The sequence below is a fragment of the Peromyscus maniculatus genome, chromosome 21, assembly GCF_049852395.1.
Source record: "Peromyscus maniculatus bairdii isolate BWxNUB_F1_BW_parent chromosome 21, HU_Pman_BW_mat_3.1, whole genome shotgun sequence".
NCBI classification, from domain to species: Eukaryota; Metazoa; Chordata; class Mammalia; order Rodentia; family Cricetidae; genus Peromyscus; species Peromyscus maniculatus.
The window spans coordinates 59,264,911-59,288,126 of record NC_134872.1 but is presented as its reverse complement, the minus strand read 5'-3'; the positions used below and the strand labels follow the sequence as shown (position 1 = coordinate 59,288,126).

Here is a 23,216-nt window from a genome sequence, read left to right as displayed (position 1 = left end):
AGTAAATTGAGGTGATCCAAACATTGGAAATAAAGGAAAATGCAAGGTAAGTGCTGTATGAACCCCATTTTGGTCTGAGGGTGACTTCCATTGTGGAAGGATGTGAAATGAAACCTGAGCAGAGAGCCCTGGTTTTATGGGGATGAACAAAGGGCAGTTCCTGTTGAGGAACTGACAGAGAAAGTGGTAGCTGGCCTGTATTTGCTGTAGATTTCCTTTGGCTAGTGAGTTAGTCACGCCTAGGGAATGTTTTCCATAAACCAAGCAAATGCAGCACTGAAGAGCAGCAGGACAAGCAGAGATTCCAAGGACTGCTGGGTGAGGGGAAGACAGAGGAACTGGGAGGTCCTCAAAAGACAGGCGGGCTGAGATAAACACCTTTGTTTTCCTATGGGGAATTTAGAAAGGGTTGAGACTGGGGAAACTCAGTCCTAACATTCTTGTCTCCAAAGCAAGAGGAGCTGAATTCAAACACCAGGAGCACCTTTGTTAAAATCTGGGCATTGAAAAGGGCAGGGTGACACATGCCTTTAATCCCAGCACTCTGAGTTCCATGACAGCCTCAACTCCATAGTGAGTTTTAGTTCCAGACAAGCCTGAACTAAACAGTGAGAATTGGTCTTGAAAAACAAACAGCAATAACAAAAATCCGGTCATAGTGGCATATGTTTGCAGGCTTAGTGTTTGCAGGCTTAGCTCTCCTGAAACTGAGGCAAGAAGATCCCAGAAGCTCTCTGGCTAGGCAGCCTAGCCTACTTGATGTGTTCCTGGGCTGTGAGAGACCCTGTCTTATAAAGGGTCAAATCCATGTCCCCTCTCCATCGTGTGTGTGTGTGTGTGTGTGTGTGTGTGTGTGTGTGTGTGTGTGTGTGTGTGTGTGTAAAATGATTGCATGTTCATGTGTGGAGCAGGTGAGTGAGCAAGTGAATGTCAAAAGACAACCTCAGGAATGTCACCTCACCTTACCACCTTCTTTGACACAGTGTATTTTGTGCACTGTGATCCCACATTAATTGTGTATTGAGTCTTTTACTTCCTATCACTATGAGGGAGGAGTAATGGAGTTTCACTCCTGTACAGTCCTTCCATTATTCTGAAAAGAGCAAAAAGTATAATTTGAAGAAGAATCCAGTAACTCAGAATGCATATTTTAATCATCAAAGTAGAAAACCCATGATCAAGGTACTAATAGTGGAACACCTGTAAAGTAATGCAATTTCGAATTTAAGCAAAAAAGATATGGAAGAATAAATAGGGAGGGTAGATAAAACTTAATGGCCAGTAGTAGACTTTCCTCTTGCCTCCAGGTGTTTCAATAATTGCAACAGAACTAAGTACCTGGAAGTGAGGATATAGCCCAATAGTAGAATGCTTGACTACTATATATGAGATCCTAGGTTCAATCCCCAACAATGTAAGGAAAACAAACTGGTAAGGAGAGAGAGATTGAGAAAAAGAGAGAAATGTAAATACAAATAAATAATATGTATAGCATGAAATGAGAAAAGCTAATAATGCACATTCAGAGCAAAGCACACAAAGAGACAGATGCCCCAAGGTGGAGAGGAGAGCAGGAGCCCGTGTACCTGTCTGTTTGGAGGGTCAGGGCTCTTATGTGGTTGGAGGTGGAATGGGGTCCCTTTCTCTGTGGGAATTGGCTGGTGTGTGCCATCAGACAGATCTGGATAATCTAGATAAAGACTGGGAGGAGGGGTAGAGAGCAAAAGAAAAAGAATAGTAGAATACATTAGCAGTAAACACAAAATTGCATTAACATTCTATATAATTCATGATGAAATTGAAAGAAGTAAAATGTTCATCTCAGTGGATATCCCCTAGCTAATGAATATGGTTATAAAAGAAGTATACGATCAAGTCCAACACACACACACATTTAGATGAAATGAAATCTGACAGCTAGTTTTGGATCACAGTGATAATCTGAGCACTCAGCACTTGGGAAGCTGAAGGTAGATAATGATCAAGAGTTCAAGTGTAAGATGAATTACTAAATGGTCTTATTTAAAAAAAAAAAAACAAAAAACAAAACCTGGAGCCAGATATTTATAGAAACTAAGAAATCAGAAAAGCATAAAGAAGCCATCCTCGATCTTACTACTTGGAAATCCTCAGCCAAAGAGAGCTACTTCCTGTATAGCCACACCTATATGCCTTTCTGTCCCTGCCATCTCACTTCCTCTCTCTGCCCAGCTACATCACTCCCTCTTCCTGCCTAGCTCTGTCACTTCCTGTCTGTCTATACAGGCCTCCAAACCTTTATGGTTAACTAGTGTTGGGATTCAATGTGTGTGCCACCATGCCTGGCTCTGTTCCCAGTGTGGCCTTGAACTCACAGAGATCTGGATGAATTTCTGCCTCCCGAATGCTAGGATTAAAGGCATGTGCTACCATTGCCTGACTTCTATGTTTAATATAGTGACTGACTTTTTCCTCTGATCTTCAGATAAGCTTTATTGGGATTGGTGATATAAAATATCACCACAATTCAAGGGCACTCTGAGCTTCATAGTGACATTTAGCTCATTCTGGGCTACAGTGTGAATCTCTGTCTCAAAAAACAATAAATAAAAATGCCTTCTTAGAAAACCAGGAAACAGCATTTCTTACTGTGAGGCTAAAGGTTAATCTGAAATAATTCTAATAGCACCCAATAACACAGCATGGAGCATTTCCTCCCTGGAGCCAGGTACACACCACTACTATTCAGCCATTGTCATATATAGCCAGAGACTAAATGAAAGCTGTGGAGATTGTAAATGAATTAAAACTTTTTTAATTAAATGTTTATAAATACACAAAATACAAGAAATTAAGAAGGATAAGCTGGTATAATTAATAGGTCAGTTTTAGCAAAGCCTTTGTATACAGCCAACGTCAATATACAAAAAAGCAATTGTGTCTTCATGTGCTAGTCGCAAACACTGGGAAATAGAATTCATAATGTATCATTATATATAATATTATGTAACATGAAATGTCTATAAACAAATAAGATTTAGGAACAACTTAATAAATAGAGTGAAAGACGACACTCCTAAAGGCTACTTGTAGCTCTGTGTTATCAACCAATATTTAGATATGTGTGAGGGTGAGATTCATTGCATATTAAAAGACCATTGTGCCTGAAGATTTGGTCTATTTGAAAGGCTTGCATCTAAGTTGATCTGAGTACACCCCCCACCCCCGCGCGCCCCCAGATATTATTCTGAACTGACTTTCAGGAGGCATTCTGGTATATGTGGCTTATCAACCATCAGTCCACATGTTATATCTTCTGGAATTTATCAGCTGGACACCTGGATGTGACCTCCTAAGATTGATCAGCAGGTTCCTATTCCTATCTCCAATATATGATTAGAGATGCATATGGCATTATAAACTTAATGTAGGACTGAAACAATTTCTCTTACTGAGTTTCAACAACATTGCAAACAGTACTGCAAATATATGCACATTGCAGCCTTAGCTGTTTATTATGCCTTGTGTTACTGCTCTCTGTATTTTACCATGAAGTCACAATGACCCTCTGTCTGTCTTTGATCCATATTTCTGTAATCCACAGGAGAGATGCAAGGCAAGTTTCATGTGTGTTGCTTCTACAGATTAGGAAACTGCTATTCATTCTTTTCTTTCTTACAGAATTAATTTAGTTTTTTCCTATATATTCTATATTATTTTTATTCTAAATATGCTGTTGCAAACTTAAGAACGGAACTATTTTTCATAGGTCTGTGTGTTCCAAAGCATCATAGCTTCTGAGAGGAGATCTCGGTTCCTATATTTTATCTGTCACAAGCGTTTGCATCAGCCTTCTTACACTGGAAGAATGCAACAAAAATCTGTCATGGAAAGGTGGAAATTAGATTATCTTAAATGGTCCACTAGTCTTTTTATCTCTAGGGAACAAAACGTCTTTTCACTTATGTTATGGACAGTAAATTTGGGATGTTTCACGTTTACTTTTATCTGTCTTTTATTACTTTTGTCTGTCTTTTAAAAATTTTTGGAATTGTTCTCTCAGTTATACATTATCATTATTATTTCTTCTATAAATTTAATGATCCATGAAACTATGGATGGTATCTTAGAGTTTAATTAATAGCATTATTTTTCCTAAAAATTATACAGAATCATCCTGTTATTTCTAATGACATTTTTCCATATGATTAAATGTTTGTTCAGATTTTCTACTAGCCTTGTCATTTTGTACTTACAGCATGCCACATCTCCTACATATGCACATATATATATACATATATTTGTGTATACAATATCTTACAATAGGAGTAATGCATTATCACATCCAGCTTCACTTCATGAAGTCCTCAAGGCTCTGCTAAGTTCCAAGTTGGCCTTGTTACTTCCTATGGTTCAAATATCCATCAGCCACAGGAGAAACAGGCCAGTTCCATGTGATGGCTTTCTCCTTGTTTGTTCTACATATGCTTACCAATTTATGTATTAGACTGTCAAAGGAATTTTTCCACACTGAAAGCTCAAATTAAATATGTCATTGTCCATTTTCCATAATATTGAAACATTATTTGAATACATATTAATTTATTTAAGAAATAAAGCTGCTGTATAATTACTTAGAAAAGAATTCCAGAGAAAATTAACTTACATATTACTAAAATAACATTTTGTACTTGTATTATATACACACTGGCAAAATCTAGGCAAGATATAAGGCTATTTACTTTTAAACTGAGATATTATAAAATTCGTTCTTAAACTATGCATCAGTATTTTTAGTGCATATTTTTAGGTTAGACAAGGAATACTCACTTCTGATTGTGTAAATCCCATCATCTTCGAAGTAAATTCATAACACAGTTTACAAAATCTCCCTCCTCTATGTAAAACCATTGATCTGAAGATTTTTTTAAATTCTTTTCACTCTTAGACATATTACTGAGATAAGTTTTTGCGATGCACAGGCATTTTCCCTAGTTTCTTCCATATAGAATGTTTCTGACTTTGTATTTTAACATCCATTAGTAGTCCATTCTATTTTGTAGTTGATAATACACCATTGTGGGGTACACCTCATTTTATTTTCCCATCAAAGGGTGGTCATTTAAGTTGCTTCCACTTGAGTGTTTTGAATAATGATGCTTTCAATACACATGTATGGCTTTGTGTGAATATATGTTCTCATTTATCTTGAGGGAAATTCTGAGAATAAAATCGCTGGATCGTATGATAACTTTGTTTAACTTTTAAGTGGAAATTTTAATTCATATGAAACTCCAAATATAACTAATGACAAAGTGTTTCCAAAACACTACCATCATTTAACATTCCCACTAACAATGTTGTGTTAAAAGTTTTTCCAGATTCTCATCAGTACTTATTGATGCCTGTTTTCATTTATAACTATCCTCTTGATGTGACACAAAATCTAGGCATAGTTTCATAAACCTCTTTAGTTAAAAATCATCAAATTATTGACATCTACACTTTGCAGGTTTCAATCCTTGTATTGAAATTCTTCTAAGCCAGCAGTTTCTCAAGAATGGATTTTACTTTAAAAATATTCAAAGCATTTGAAGTTCTGTCTATTTCCTCTATGCAGACTCTTCAGTTGTTTATGTTGGAATTATAGAGATAGATATTAACTTACACAGATCACAAAACAACCTCTGTTAAATGTAGGGCACCTTGCTATCTAATGTGCATCTGCTTGAATAGTATCCCGAAACACACATATTGTACAATGATTTTTATGAACAATTAAGATTGTTTCTCATTGGTGAACAGCAGATCACTGGCTGTTCTTCCAGAGGACCCTGGTTCAATTTCCAGCACCCACGTGACAGCTTACAACCACCTGTAACTTCAGCTTCAGGGGATTCAATGCCCTCTTGACCTCTGAGGGCACTAGGCATAAAAATGCCTAACATCTTACAGGCAAAACACTCATACACAAAAGATGATTTTTCATGAAAATAATAACAAGTTTCATTTTGTCACATATCTGTTGTACCAAAACCCAATATAATGCTTCATAGGACTGTTCTCTATTCAGTGTACAAGATGGTTTTTTGTTTTTTTTGCAACATGAATTTTTCCTAGTATGCAAAAAGGCAGACCAACCAGGAAGCTAACAAGCCTGATTTTCCATCATCTACCAACCAACCATCAATGTGTCCTTGCTCATTGGTATCCAAAAGTCTTCATCTACAGATATATCCACTGTTTGTCATCAATAACAAATTGAAATGTTACTAGCAGTCACTAACAAAGCATAATTAGAGCTCCCCTCACCAAGAACTGGAAATTAAAACAAAATTAATCCAAAAGCACAGACTGAAAGTCAGAGGTAGTTAAAGGAGAACAGAAGATGCTCTATTTCAGCACCAGATGGTGAGACTGAGGGAAGGTAAGGCTAGGGTGAGCAAGCTTCTCACATGCCCTTCGTGAACATCTCCGCTGAATTAGCGTGAGTATTACATTTAGACATGTTTGATGGGAGTTCCACACTTTTAAAACAAATTTTCAAGGTGGGGACTTCAGATAAGAAAGAGCAGATGAAAATGATAATCCTTTCATTAGCTCATTAAAGAGAAAAACAACGGAACAGCAGAAAGCATGAGGATGATCTCAGAAGCCTGTGTAATTATACACACAGGCACACGGGCTTGTGCATGCGCTCATGTGCATACAGTCATTGCAGGACATAAAAGGCTAGAATGAGAGAACAATTGCAAATATGACTTCAAATCTGGATAATGTGCACTAGGTCGAGAAAAGCCTGGTTTTCTGCCTTAGAGTGGTGACTTTGGTAGCCAGTGTTGGCAACGCGATAAGAACAAGCCTAGCACAAGTCAGTAAAGGTAACAAGAGGTGAGGGAGATGTATAGAGAACTCCTGGAAGAGAAATATTAAAAACTAGTTGGAATTAAATGAAGTTCACAGAAAGGTGTAGCTTTTATTTGACTGCAAAGGCAAATTATATCACAGGGTATTTGAATGTTTATGGATCACATTTTCACTTCTTGCTTGGAAATGAAGTCAGTCATCAGTGGGAAGGTATACAGTCTGTGCAAAGTATAAGATCAGACCTTAGTTTTATCAGTACAAACTATAAACCATGGGACTAGCATGCAGTAAGACTCTAAAGAGCTTTGCACAGCAATAGTCTTTCATATTTATCTTAAAGGATACAAGCATACATTAGTGATGGATTAGCTTTTTTTTATTGAAAATAGATTTTTTTTCATACAGTATGTTCTGATTATGGTTTCCCCTTGCCAAACTACTCCCAGATCCTCTCCACTTGTCCATCCATCAAAATCCGTACCCTTTTTTTCTCCCATTAGAACATTAAAGGTATCTAAAGTATTATAATAAGATAAAATAAAAACAAAGAAGAGTAGTGCAAAACAAACAGAAAAAAGAGCCAAAGAAAAAGCACAAGAAGCTCGTGTAGATGCGCGCGCGCGCGCGCGCGCACACACACACACACACACACACACACACACACACACACACACAAGCCCTATAAAAACACATCAAAAAACACAATATATACACAAAGGACATGTAAGGGAAAAGAAAAGCCCTGGTAAATCATTATGAGACAACCCACAAAAATGCCATTGAGTACATTTTGTGTTGGCCATCTACTGCTAGTCATGGAGCCTGCCCTTAAGAGTGATCTGTGTACCCAGTGAGGCTCTTTTGGAGTGGTTTTCAATCAAAGAAAGCTTCTGGGCTAGGGACAGGGATGGAGGACTGTGTCCCCTCCACCTCTGAGCACAGGGACTGATCCGGCCCAGTCCTGTGGATCTCCTGTTCATGTTGTCACGGTCTCTGTGAGTTCACATGTATGTCAGTCCTTCTGTGTTTAGAAGGCCTTGTTTACCCCACACCCTCTTTCCACTTCCCTTTCCACATGGTTCCCTGAGACCCAAGAGAAGTGATTGGAGAGAGACAACCTAGTTTTCTTAATTGATAATAGGTTTTCAATTAAATGAGCTCAGTCAATTAAATTAACATGTATCTGTTTTCTCTTTATTATGTCCATAAAATGGAATTATATTATTGCTCTCAACTTTCATTAAAGAAATTAATTCATCACTTCTCAGCCTTTTGGCTAAGATCACGTGGTCCGAGGCCTGAGTGTTCCAAGGCCTCTGACTCTCTGTCCATTGTCCATTTGCAGGTCTTAGTATTTGTTCTCATCTACTGCACGAAAAAGTTCCTCTGATAAATGCTGAGCAGGACACTGATCTGAGGATGGCAGAGTATCTCTAGGAGTCATTTTACTTCTGTGTTCCTTTAGCAAAACAATAGTATCTGACTTTCCCCCAGGTCTCTGTCTATAATAGTCTCAGGTTCTTGGCTACCTGAGCATGTTGGAGACAGAATTCTATCTCATGTAGTGGGTTTTAAATCAGATCAGATGTTGTTTGGTGACTCCCACAAGCTTATTGCCACTATTGCACCAGCGCATCTTGCAGGCGGGTCACCATCGTAGACCAAAGGTTTGTAACTGGGTTTTACCTCCCCCCTTTGATAAAGCGCAGAGTTGCCTCCAGGAGCACAAACACTAGCCAATAGGGTGAAGGCTCTAGATATGTACCAACTTGGCTTCTCCATGTTCAGTGAGTTTTATAGTTGTTGTCTTCGGCAATAAGGGCATACCATCACTTTGTGGAGAGCAACAGAAGCAGAATGAATGAAGTTAAGAAATGGGGCAGGGTGGCATAGAAAGTGTATCTCTACTAAAGTCTTGAACTTGTATTCATGAATCTGACTGATTATGGTGGTAGGTCAGTAGAACTGAGAAAGCCTAACCGCTCTATTGAATACCAGAGGTGTTCCAAGACTTCTAGAGAGCCATAGACATCTTTATACAAAAATTACTGCAAGTATTTAAGCAAATATTTTGGATTTCAAGGAGAAATAATCTCAGTTTGGGTTTGTTTTTTTTTAACAGAATCACTTACCATAACTTCTTAATGCAGATCTCTCGAATAGTAACACTTGCTGCCCCAATTTCTGTCATCTCATAAACATCTGTCAGCATTGCAAAATATTGCACTGCTATAATCAAATATTCATGAAAAAGTTTTGAACTCTCCCAGCTCATTCTACATATATTTTCACAGTGGGCATATGCTAAGAGTTATTTAACTTTAAACTTCCCCATGACCTAAGGGAGGGATGCTTTGAGTATCGCAGTACTGCTGTTGGTGAAACGACATTTTGAACTTGAGGTCAAGGAGCAATGAAATTATATTTTTTACTGAAAAGTCAGGAGCGATGATAGAAATTAAGCTATAATATAAATTAAGTTGAGAGCTATAATAGAATTTCATTTGTGGATATAGTAAGGAGAAAGCAGATACATGTTCATTCCTTACTATAATAACACTATATAATACCTGCTATACCTTACGATAAAATGAAAAATAATCCAAAGAGAGAGACTTGAAAACCATTGGATGGAGTGTGTTTAAAACAAGACAAAAACAAAAACTAGCGAGTGATTAGGATGGTGGCTCAGCTGATAAAGTGGCTGACATACAAACATGAGGGACTGAGGTTGGTTCTCACCTGGTGCACACACAGGTCCTCTCTGTCGCCCTCACACATGCACATAAAATGGATCTGTTTTTAGGAAGAAAAATGATGTGATCTGGACATGTATATAGTAGGGCGACTACTCAGCTGGCTCTTTTCACCTAAAAAAAGAAAGATGTGTCTGGATTATTTCAAAAATAAATTAGTTTTATAGTTTCAGTTATGCTGACCTGTAATTTATGGATGCATATATGTTTTTACTTTGTAAATATAGTTCATTTACCCCCAAAATGCAAGGCAGACGGATGACTTCAGGAAGAGCCATCATCAAGAGCACCAGTGTAAGTGGAGAGATGTACACACTGGAGCATAATGATGGCAGCCAGTCAGACACAGCTGTGGGGACCGTTGGAGCAGGCGGAAAGAAGCGCAGATCCAGCCTGAGTGCCAAAGTGGTCGCCATCGTATCGCGGAGAAGTAGAAGCACATCTCAGCTCAGCCAGACAGGTGAGTACAGTGCTCTCCACAGCACACATGTGGGTTGTGCTGGAGATGCCTGCGCTGTGGTCTTCATGCCAGGATGTGAGATGGGATTGTGTGTGTATTCGGTTTCTCTTTTCTGTGTCTGAAAATCTGCTAAATGTGTGGTCTTTATTTTTTCTTCTGCTCAGCTCACTGAAGAAGGTATTGTTTGTTAGCCTATAAAGTGATCAAGTACTTTCCTTTAAGTTAAAATAATAATAATAGTAAAAGCCATGTTTACAAATATGCAAGGAAATGCAAAGAAGTATTTGACATCTAAATTGGTTCCTATACAAGAAAAGCAACACAATTCTTTGTTTCAAAAAACGTTCCTTAATGCACTTGCGTGCCTTTGAGGCAATGGATGCCTGTACTTTTTGTGGAAAAGGTCAGTTGTGCAACTTGAAGTATAGTCTTCAAGGTTCTGTGTGGATGCAATTGAGCTCTGTTTGTTACAGTTTCAATGCAAGTGGAAACCCAGAGGCAGTTTTTACTTTAGAAAAATGGGTCAGTGGATTCATGCAAAGGATGTTTTAATAAAAATGTGTGTTTCAAGCATTTTCTATGGCTTAAAATCTTAAAAGAATTGTATCCTGAGGGTGTGCTTGTATGTGCACACATCTAAACAAGGGGACTCTTTCATTTCAAAATACAGTAAAGCATTGCTTAAAATTTCATATTTGATTTTTGTATACTACATAAATCATCACTATGCTAAATATTAAGTCAAAGGAAAGGTAAGAGAAATTGTGAAACAATTTAACCTGCCAGCCTGTTTTTCCTCCTGTAATTATAACTGTTGCTCCCATTTTTCCTCAATAACAATATCCTGTGGTCACAACATCTACTTACATAGGAAGGCTTTCATGAAATCTTAAAGCTCACTTGGCACTCTAGAATATCTATATTAAGCAACATTCTGTTGGGTTATGTAGACAAATAAATTGGAAGACTTCTGAGCTTGTGCATGCAATCTATGGGAGCAGAAGTATGTCTGAAACTGCAGAGAACAGAAAGAGCCGAGACCGTTTAGCGTCTTGGTGAACCAAGTTGCTCGTCTCTGTGTTAAGGATGACCATTTGTCTTCCTTGGTGTTGGCTTTCTTGAGAGTTGAGCAGGCAGTAGTTCCTTGTTTATGGTGGTGCTCCTTCCTGACTGGCCTTTGTGTACTTATGCCCTGCCCTGTGAAGTGTAGAGAAAGACTTTGGCTTTGATCGTCAGACTTTAAACTGGGGGTGAGGGGGTCAGCTGGTAAAGGTACTTGCAGCCAAAGTCTGATGGCTTGAGTTTCCTCCCTAGTGTGCACATGATAGATGGATAGGAAACTCTGTGGGTTGCTCTCTGACCTCCACTTGCATGCCCTGGCATGTGTGCACCAACGTGAATGTGCACGAAAAACACAGGAACACAGACAAAATAGGTAATATTTTTGAGGCAGAGTCTCCGTACATAGTCCTGGCTGTCCTGGAACTTGCTACATAGAGATCTATATAGTAGATCTCACAGAGATCCACCTGGCTCTACTTCCCAAGTGCTAGGATTAAAGGCATGCACCACCACATCCAGCTACTAATATTTTTTTAAAGAAAAAATGTTATCACTTGGATAGAGTGCAAATGTTCTTTAATGCCATGTAAAGAAGCCTGTATTTATTGCCTGTGTGAAATGCTACAGATTGGGAACATTCCTTTTGTGTGTGTGTGTGTCTCTCTCTTTCATTTCTGTGTGTGTGTCTCTCTTTCATTTTTTTTCTGTGTATGTGTATGCCTGTGTGTGTGTGTGTGTGTGTGTGTGTGTGTGTGTGTGTGTGTGTATTTATTTGTCCTGACCACCTCGCTCCTAATCCCTACCCGTCTTTCTCTCTATGACTTCCTCCCTCCTCCCTCTAGCTAGCTCTTTTACCAGGTGAAAATTATTTTCTTAAATTTACATAGAACCTATTAAGGTGCATCTCTGTAAATAATAGGTTTCAATACCTTACAGAAACACTTCCCTTTGCTTTACTCCTTTACATTTGATCACAACTGCGGTCATGTATTGGCTTCCACGTATTACCTCCCTTCCAAGAGGCATTCGTTATTAATAACTTCTATGTAGTACACTGCTTTACGAGATTTAGTTGCTATAAATTGGTGCAAAAAGCATACTGGATTATGAAGACAAAATGGCAAACATCTCTGCCTCACTGCCTCCCTTACTGCCCATTTGCCCTATCACCAACAGGCCACTGGACTGGGCATCCTCCTATGGGATTTCCAGGTGAAAATTTTTATGATTTTCTTAAAAAGTATTACCTGAATTAATAAATACATCAACTCTTTAATGGCTCTAATAGTGTGCCCTTAAGTCTCATCTTGATTTTGCTAAAAGCACATGGCAAATGTTGGGAACACTCTGTTCTCGATCCTCTGACCTCGGACAGAGCCCGTTTTCCTTCTTCTCCCATCCTGTGCCCATGGTTTCTTCTCCCTCAGTAATGACATTTTGTCCCTCCTGTGGGATTCACTGAAATTGTAAGCAATTGCTCTATTTACGGTGCCATGTTCTGCCATCGCCATTTGATTTATACTTCTGGGTTCCATCTTGCCCGACCATTACTACTTCCTTTTAATTTCCTTTTTGTGCAAGCTGGGATTTCCTCATCTCTCGATTTTTAACCCACTCTTTAAAGAATCTGGCAGCTTTTGTAATAAAAGCTGTAATAAAATTAAAATTTTGCAATTAAATCTTATAGAACATTTTTGTCTTTTTAAAGTTTCTTCTAAACACTTCTCCAGGACTACCATAACTTCGTCCTTACATGTTCATATGTCTCAAGTCTAGTATTACTGATTTGAATTTCTTTGCTGTAAAATAAAACCATTAATATTTGACTAGAGATGGATTTCAGAGAGACTTCAGGTACAGGAATAGTTAGAAAAGATTTTGTAACGGTGTGAATTGATTGATGGTGGCAAGGAGACAATGCATATTACTAATGCATTAAAAACAACATAGGACTTGTATTTAATATAAATGTCTAATTGTGTTTACTGTAGAAATAAAACTTGGGTTTAGGACTTCTTGCAGTGAGCCTGGATTACAGATGTTCAAGTCTGTATTGCCACAGATGACAGACAGTTTGGAAAATGTGAAGCACTCAGAAATGGACCTTAGCCCCATCTGGAATGATTGGTTTCAAGTGCATCAGTTACTGGTTTTGTTTCTATAGCAACATAAGAGTATTTTAGATCTGTGTTAATAATCAAGTAAAATTATTTTCAAAATATCATAGATCACAGAAAATGTACATAAATACACAATTCAATAATATGTTGTGCCTATATTAAATTGCAATTTACATTTCATAATTTTAACAGATATTTGTATAAATAAATTGTGCTAGTACATAAATGATATTAATTCTTTATATCATTTACAATATATGAACTTTAATTACATAAGTACTTACTCTGATAGACCATTTCAATTTTTAATAATATTAAATTTATAATCACTCCACAACATTATTAAATATTAAAGCAGAAAAAAACTTGTAATAATATAGTATTTTTTATAAGAATAGAATAATATAAACAAAGAGGATTCCAAATAGTGAATTTAGGAACAAGTAATGCTTAATGCCTTCAGCTAATCACATATAGCTAAAAACCAATTTTCATGGAATTTAAGAAAAAAAATTATTATAATCAGAATAAAGCTCTTGGTCAAACATTATCTAAATTTGAGTGAAGTATGTAAAGAAGTGAAAGAAAGTAATTTTTTATATTTAAAAGCGCCAGGACAAGAAATATTTTGGAATTGAATATAATTCACATAAATTTAGGGCCTGGTGTAGAATGGAGAGGGATTTAAGCTTATGTTGGCTTAGTAATGCAACTTATGTGATTTAAGAATTTGTGTCCTTACTTGCAAGCCAACTGTTACTCCACCTGGAGGGACTCTTTTCTCATTCGTACATGAAAGCGTTACTATGGACAGACCACAGATCTGTGAAGATTCATACAAACGCTGTTGAAATTATGTTAATGAGTCTCAAGAGTACACCAACTTTTAGGAATGGGGGACACTCAGTTGTTCTCTATAGAAGCATGAGAATCTTGTGGAAAGCCATGCATGATCATGAGGACTTATACTCCCAGCATCGATACAGAGGGCGGGTTGCAGGTCAGCCCAGGTCACATGGGAGTATGGGAAAATAATGTCCGTAGGACGTAAAACCATAAAAACAGTTTCTTTAATTCTAATAAAATGTTTCTTTTCAAGACAAAAAAAAAAAACACGTTAGATTGTGGGTTAAATAAGAATGATACCTTAAGTGTATGATTTCTAAGCAGGGTATTTATCATTCTGTGGTATTATGTCAGGCACAGTGGGTATTAAATAAGACATACAAGGAACATTATATAGACTGGACAGATTATATTTAATAATGTATATGTGTGTATATATATACATATATACATACGTGTGTGTGTGTGTGTGTGTGTGTGTGTGTGTAAAATGACAATTAATGAAAAAAAGAGACCATGAATTAAAACAAAAAGCAAGGAGAACTGTATAGGAGATTTTAGAGGGAAGAAAGGGGAGGGGGAAATGATATAATTATTTTATAACCTTAAAAATAAAAAGAATAATATAAAAGGGAAAATGAGGAAGTAGAAAAAGCACCGACAAGAATCCTGCTCAGAAGGAAGTCATTCAGATGACACACACATGAACTGGGTGTGTGAAAGTACTCAGTGGTGCCAACCATAATGTCCAGCTTCATGCCTGTGTGCTGTCACAGGGAATGAGAAGGCACGCCGGCAAGGCTCTGTGTCTCCCAGGCTGACAGCACACAGAGTGGATAAATGGTTGTTCCAACACTCAGTAAAACCACCACCTGTTTTTCTGTTCATTGCCGAGAGATCTTCCTTAAGTTACCCTTTGTCTGCATTCTAAGAGGATTCTGTTCTTTGTGAATGGGTGGTGAAAATATTGCAGGGCTTGATCATTATGCTATCGTTTTCACAAAGCCAAGAGTCAATACCAAGGTGGAAATGAGAGTGTACTAGAGACCATCTCTGTGCTTCTCTAATGATAGTTTTCAATATTCCACTTCAACAGAATTTCCTCCCCCCCCATACCAAGATCCTTTTTTCATGACTCTGTTCAAGACTCTCTAACTGTCCTTGACCACCATCATTTTAATATTCACAAGTGTCTCCTTGCTGAAAACCCAGCATCTGGGAACCAATTTCTGTGAGCAAAATAAAACACATATATATGAGAAGAAAAAAGTTTCAAATGCACATAAAAATTTTAGTGACTTGAAAATGTCCTACACTCATTCCTAAGTAGAAGAATATGATCTTAGGCAAACCTTATGGTCACATATTTCTCCCATTTTATATTACAAAAAGACCCTAGCACAGGGTTTCTGTCACTATGGATTGAACCCCACTTCTGACCAGAGTCCCCAATGCCTTCCCTCTTGCTCTTTCTGACCTGACATACTTACTGTTCTCCTCTCTCTCTCTCTCCTCTCTCTCTCTCTCTCTCTCTCTCTCTCTCTCTCTCTCTCTCTCTCTCTCTCTCTCTCTCTCTCTCTCTCTCTCTCTCTCTCTCTCGTATTTAAGACAGGGTTTCTCTGTGTAGGTTTGGTACCTGTCCTGGAGCTTGCTCTGTAGCCCAGGCTGGCCTTGAACTCACAGAGGTCCATCTGCCTCTGCCTCCCGTGTGCTGGGATTAAAGACGTGTGCCACCACTGCCCAGCCTTTACTATTGCCTCCTTTAAGGTTTTCTCGGGCTCTCTCTTTTTTGTGAAATCCCTCACAGTAAGAAATCATAAAATAATTTTACAAAAACTAGTAAAAAGTTAGTGATCTTATGGAAAGGAAAGGAAAAATACTGGAATAAGTCTACAACTGTATTTATATTTCAGGAAACCAATCTCAGTTCAGGAAGGTAAGCTTTTTCTATGACAAATAATATAAAAGAATTATACTGGAGCTGAACTTGGTGGTAGAGAACTGTAATCTGGGAGACTAAGGTAGGAAGGTCACAGGGAAAGGCTTGTCAGGGGTAGGGAATAAGTTCAAACCTTCCTAAACAACTCAAAAATACTCTTAAAGAAAAAAAACTAGTGGTGTCACCCAGTAGTAGAATGTTTATCAAGCACATATAAATCCCTGAATCCAATGTTCAGTACCTCTTACACACTAAAAATTGTTTTTAAGTTATGTTGGGGAAAGACTCGAGGTTGGGCTTTAAAAGCCACATAATAGACTTTGCTCACCGGTTGGTGGGTATTTTTCAGTAGCAGAACAGAAGAAAGACAGCTGCACTTGTGGACACTGATGGGAAAACTGGCCCAGAAAGCCCCCGAGGAACATCCTGTGTGAATGAGCTCAGGTGGAGACTAATGGAAGGAATGTGAGATTGTGTTTTAGTGAGCTGGAGAAGTCACCTTGGAAATGGCAAAAAAAAATAAAATAAAAAAAAAATGAAAAAATGAAGGCACTCAGCTGAAAAAGTGGGCTTGCCAGAATACAAGATGCCATCCGCAGGCCATGACAAGTGTTGAGGAAAGAGCCGCCGACAATGTGGGAAATAGAGTAGGGGGTAGAGTAGGGGGCAGCGGGATCTGGGAAACAAATGCATGATGAGGAGCTGCAAGGAAGCTGTGAGCTTGAAGAGAAGCTTGGTAGTCTTACAGAATCCGAAAGTGACTAGAGACTGAGAGGGGACCTCAGAATTTAGGGGCTGAATCCTTTCTCCTGACTTAGTTTTAGACGAACAAATGACGGTGAGCATAGAGGGCACCTCTAGTCAGGCACAGGCTTTTACACAAATGCGAGATCACCCCACACTTTCTTTTCTCCTTCATTTCTCTCCCCAACCATCATTTCTCCTCCTCTTCCACTCTAGAATCAGGATGACAATCGTGTAGAGATAAAGGAGGTAGGGTAGGAAATGGCACACGTGGGAATAATTCAAAATGACGGGGCTACAGTGAGTGTCATGGGGCATCCCCATCATCTCTGAAGTTTGTGCATCCAGATGAGTTCAGGGATTAAAAAATAAACAAACAATGGTGACTATAATGAATGAGTGGCCAGCTCATCTTGTTCATTTCTACCACCACTTACTAAGAAGTTTTTAATTCACTGCCCTTTGTAACTCAGGAAGCGATACTCCACTCTCTTTCTACCTCTCTCCTATGTATGGGTGACTTTCAGATTGAGAGAAAGCTTAATATCTTTTCAGGATGAATTGTAAAAAATAAAATATAACCTCTCTATAAAGTGAAGAAAAGATAAAATCCACTAAATAAAATAATAAGTAAATAAATAGTCAAACTTCTGGAAGACAGGGCCAATGTAAAGAAACATTGCATCCACAATATTGAAAACTGGTGGAGCGTAAGTCAGAGATGTCTTTGATTCGGTCAGTGCTCACGTGGTACAGCGCATGGAGACAGTGGAGATGGAGGGGGTGTTGGAACAAATTAAATGGTACAAATGACATGTGTTGCTGGACATCACTGTAGTTCTTTTGAGCCAAGATCATGCAGACCCTCAGAAAAATAAATTCAAAATAAACCAACATAAAACCAACTTTCCCAGGTATCACCCATCCCAACAGGCCGCCAGTTCACAGTACTGTCTGTTTGGTTTTTATTTTGTTGTGATGTTGGAGATGGGGCCTCATGGTAGACTGCACTGACCCAGAACTCACTACAGAGCCCGGGCTGGCCCCAAACTCAGGGCATTCCTCCTGCCTCACTCTCCTAAGTGCTGGTATTATAAATTTGAACCGCCACAGCAAAGACAGAACCTAGGGCCTCAAAACACACACTAGACAAGTACTGCACCTCTGAGCTACATCCCAAGCTCTTTGCTGCTGTTGTTGTTATCTTTATCTTTCAATTGCCCTCCCCCCACCCAGCACCCACAGTGTCACTCCAGTGATTTATTAAAGATCATCCCAAGATTCCTAAGATCGTATTATTGTATTCTTTGTGGCTAGGGGATAAAATATGATGGTGAGTAGGCAATGAAAATGATTTTTCAAGATAGTGATGGACATATAGACCCTAGGGACTTGAGCATGCTAAGTGGATTTTCCATCATTCTGTACTCCAAGCCTGAGGTCTAGACTCTTGAACTTATTTTGCAAGTTCATCTGTTTTGGTTGCTATTTACTATTTAGTTTGACTCTCAGTAGCCCAAATATTTTTCTTACTGGAGAAAAACCAATAGATGCCTATTTTCCAACCCTATTTCAATGATCAACTCTTCCTTCATAACTTGAATAAGATTTTAAAAGACTTTATCTTTTTATGCTAATTATCTCTATGAAAGAAAACAATCATTTCATTGTAATCAAAAGAATGAAACATTTCAAGAGATCTAATAATGGAATAAAACAGTAAGCAGTATCCAGTATGCTACAAGAATATTTTCCCTTTGAAAAACAAATATTCGAGGGAGTTCTCAATGGATTTAGAGGGATTTTTTTTTTTTCAAAAATCAGTCAATCAGTTTCTGATTTCCCACTGCATAGGGGTGAACTCTCAAGATGAAATTATAAGTGGGAAGTAACAAAATTGCCTGAGTTCTACCCACTGGAAGTACAACTCACACCCCAGAAAATGGTGCTTGAGTTAGTTGATGCCCCTAAGAGGTCAGGAGATCATTTTTAAGAATATCAGTGTCCCTAGATGGAAATTACATCTAGAAAATGCTGAGAATATGAAATCCCCTTCTGCTAATCTTCATTCAGTTTTCTTCCCTGGAGGGAGAGAAAGCAATCATAAAGTAAGTTGTGTGAGCTCCTGCCAAGACACACACTTTCTTTACCTGAGGGAAATAAAGCACTCTGCACCAGTCTCTGGGCTTCAAAGTACCCTAGGCTAACACACACCCTCTCTGTCTTAAGTACAGTCCTGAGTTGTGTAGAAGCTCTGTCTTTTTATCTTTACCAAAGTAAGTTTATAAGTGCTGGCATGAAAGGCTAAAATCATCTCTGAGGGCTTTAAAGAAAAAAAAAAAAACTTCTTAAATCCAATAATTATTTACAGAAGAGGCCAAAAGCACTTACAAAATAAAGTTAAAAAAAATAAACAGAAATTGGAAGCTACTGTGGATGAAAACCTCACTTAAATTTAAGTTCTGTAAACATGCTTTGTTGGCTTGATTCATTGAACTGCGTGAGGAAAGAAAACATTCTAAGGAACATACTGTTTTGTGTGCTTTGTTTCCTGAACCTGGAATGATGGTGCCAGAAACACATCTCCAGCCTGCAAAACCATCAGATGAATGTAAGCACGGGCTCCTTTATTTACTGTTGCTGTCTGGCTCTGGAATCCACTACTGTTAATAGAGGTTCAATTCAGCTCTAGTAACTCATCTTCAGAGGACATGTCCTAATAAGGAGTAGTATTTTCAAACACACTCCCACTGTTCTATTTTTGTTCTTTTCCTTGCCCTCAACTATAAATTTTCAGTTTGGCTAAGATGTAGATAGACTTGGAGATTGGCTTAAGAGGGGGAAAAAAACTGATTAGAATAAGATTGATTTTTTTTTTATAATGAACTCGTACCTGAGGATTTTGAGGATTAAAGTAAATTTGGTAGGTGTCTTTAAAGTACAATACTCAGAAATCAACCAATTGCATGTGGTAGCAATCTTTGTAAATAGACTAAGGTAATTTTTTAACATGAGGTCAACCTCAAACTGGACATGATCTTTTGCGTAGCTGAAGAGGGGACTGAGAAATTTGTGTGTCGTATTTACATAGATGGACAGTTTTGTAATATTTAAGTAGATTATTGATATTGTTGCATCTTCATTTAATAGGATGATCTTAAAGATAGTTTTGTCTATTTATTAATGTTTACATGTTTAAAACAGAAAAGCAGAATGAAGATATATACAATGTTACTACTAGTTAAATACTCAGTGTGAATATTGCCAGTGAAATTTTTATAGTTTGTGTGAATATTGATAAAATCATCATCATTAATAACTAAGGTTTATTGAGCAATCGCTACATCTATATTAATTTTCAATTACTTCACTTTTATTTATCCAGTCTCAAAACATGTCCCTAAGCCCTGTTAGTATGACTACCATCTTACAGGGTCAAGGGTCTTGTCCAAGGCCACAGTTCCTTAGAGGTACGAGTAAAGCTAACCACTTGACTAGACTCCCATTTGAGTGTTTCTGCTCACTACAAAACTTGTTATGACTCTCTTTTGAACAACTGTAGGCTGATCACACTTATTTTTGTTCTATTATCTTATGGTTCTTTGCTTTAAAAACAAAGGCCGTTTAAAAAGATTGCTTAGAGTGTCAAGTGCCAGGGTGCTTTGGGGATGAATTGGATGAGTCCGTGACAGATTAGGGGCTGAGAATAAAGCTTTTGTGTCTGAAAGCTGGTGGGAGGGAGGGGAGAGAGAAGAAGGCAGTGATGGAAGAAAAAGCGCGTGATGCTTTCTGGGAACAAGCCATGTTTATACATTCTGATTGTGTGGAAATTTAGTGATCTCTTGGACAGGTTTCTAGGGCTATTTAAGGATCATCTGCAGGTAAAAAAAATAAATCATTACAGTTGTTTTAGTAAGTTTAAAATGTATGGAGAAGGATCTAGTAGAAACAAAAATAAATAAAATAAAATAAAATAAAATAAAAGGCTCCCTCAAAGAGAGTTTCTTCAATGGTGAAATGGAGTAAATGCTTTCTATTTCAGGAAACTAGAATGAGGATTAAATGAAAATGTTGGTTTACAGTGGAGCAAGGTGACTGACATATAGCAAGTGTTTGATAGTGGTGATGATGTCATCTTCTTAAGACCCAACTAAAAGAACAACAGGCAAAACCAGGTTAGGGACTGTGGCCTATGAATGTGGTTCAGAAAAAGTTACTTTGTTTATTGGTGTGTGGTACCAAGTTCAGATCTAATATTTGAGTGGGTTTTTCTTTTTCAAACCAGGGATTTTAAAATTCTTTCAGTCCAGGATACTTTCAAGATCTAGTTAAACATGAACTCTAGCCTCAGCTAACAGGTCTTGCTTATTTATGGTACCCTCTACACACACTGGATAGAATACATGGACTCCTTGAAGTTTTGTGTATGTCAATTAGGATAATCTACAAGAGAGTGATCTAGGCTGTGTCTTGTCTGGCTCTCTCCACTGTTTCCCCTAAATGAATGTATTAGGTCACGTTGGAGCAAACAGGTTCAGAAATTTTGTTTGTGTCTGTGAAGTAAGCACTAGTTTATGTTTTTAATGATTGAAAGGAATTATAATACTTGGTGACACATCCAAATTTTATGAAAATCATCTTTGGTGTCTAGAAATAAAGCTTTACTGGTATACAGCCATGTTCTCATTTATATGTTATCTGTAGCTGTTTTCATGATCCATATAGACTTCGGTCCACAAAGCCAAAAATACTTAGCTTCTGGTGTTTTTATAAAAGTTCCATAGCCTGGGCTGTAGATCAAGAGTTTAGTGCTTTGAAGTAGGAAACCTGAATGAGAAATTACCATTTCTACCTTTTTTTCAGAATCATGAGCAAATTTCCCCAACTTTCATGATGTCTTTTTTTTAATTACTTGTCTATTATCTTTCTACTTATACTGTGCCTATTGATACCATCTCTTGCTAGTTATAGTGGCTCTCTAGAACATTGACTACACTAATTGAAGACCTTTCAGACCTTCATCTTTGACTCTTACATGGTTCACAGAAAAATCCATAAATTTGAAATTATTAGAGTAAATATTAACTTATGGTATTTTCACAAGTCTTTTTTATAAAATTTTAATTGAATTTTTTCATACATTATATTTTTATCATGTTTTATCCTCCTACCCCCCTACCTATGCCACTTTGACTTTTTCCTCTCTTTCTGTAAAAGAAACAAAGCAAGTGAAATTAAACAGCAAACAATAATAAATACACACAAAAAAAACCCACAAAAACAAAAATCAAAATAAGCAAAAGATCAATAAGACAAAAAAAATCCCAAATAAACCACAATGAGACAGAGGGTCTATAAAAACAACATTGAGTTTGTTTTGTGTTGGCCATCTACTGCTGGGCATGAAGGCTGCCCTGAGATGTAGTTAAAATACCCAACAAAGCCAGGAGGTGATGGCGCATGCCTCTAATCCCAGCACCTGGGAGGCAGAGGAAGATGGATCTCAGTGAGTTGGAGGCCAGCTTTGTCTACAAAGCGAGTCCCAGGGCAGCCAGGACTGTTACACAGAAAAACTCTGTCTGAAAAAACAAACAACAAAACAAAAATACCTAGCAAAATTCCACTGGAGAAAACTTATTTTCCCTCTGCCAGAAGATACCAGTTGCAGATAGGATCTGGGCTAGGGTATGAGAGCCACAGTCTGTTTCCTCCTCCCAGCTCTGGGACCCTGTCTGGCTTGAATGTATGTAGATCTTATGCATGCTGCCACAGTCTCTGTAAAATCATTAGAATGTCAGTCCTGTTGTGTCTGGAAGACAACATGTCCTTAGTGTCCCCCATCACCTCTGGCTCTTAAAATCTTTCCTCCTCCTCTTCCACACAGCTTCCTGAACTGTGAGGGGAGAGGTTTGTTGACGTCCTGTTTAGGACTGAATGCTCTAAAATCTTTCAGTCACTGTACGTATTCCATGTGTGGGCCAATGGATTAGTTCCCATCCACTGCAAGATGACACTTCTTTTGATGAGGCCTGAGAAAGGCATGTCTAGTTGGGGGTTTCTCTTCCGTATTATCTGGTAACTGCATTTAGATTCCTTTTATGTATACGTTTATAGAATTAGGTTTCCGTATGGTTTTTCAAGTGTCCTGCAGTGTTAGCTGTTCCTCCCCACATACCTTCCTTTCACCGATCCCTGGTTAATCCTCCCATTCTCGTTCCCCTGTTATCTCTCTATAACAATATATTCTATTTCCTCTTCCTTGAGAAGTCCTCTCTCCCCCTGATCCCTTACTAGATACCTAACCTCTGTGGTGATTCAAATTGTAGCACATACACCAAAGGCTTGATAGCTAACATCCACATGTAAGAGAAAATATACAATATTTGCCTTTTGTGAGCTGGGTTATCTCACTTAGAATGATTTTTTTTCTAGCCTCCTCTATT

The 23,216-nt window shown here is 38.0% G+C and overlaps 1 protein-coding gene across 24 annotated transcripts in view; it reads left to right on the top strand.

Annotated features, from left to right (window-relative positions):
• Rims1 (regulating synaptic membrane exocytosis 1) overlaps positions 1 to 23,216 on the top strand; it is a 480,632-nt gene that overhangs the window by 403,605 nt on the left and 53,811 nt on the right. For 12 of the 24 annotated variants that reach the window (XM_076557945.1, XM_076557944.1, XM_076557932.1 and 9 more), the window contains one exon: positions 9,830 to 10,062. The exons of 6 other annotated variants lie outside the window; for them this stretch is intronic. In XM_076557945.1, coding sequence (XP_076414060.1) covers positions 9,830 to 10,062 — 233 coding nt within the window. The remainder of the gene's footprint in view (positions 1 to 9,829; positions 10,063 to 23,216) is intronic. 6 more of the 24 variants (XM_076557934.1, XM_076557931.1, XM_076557929.1 and 3 more) reach the window with 1 other exon arrangement.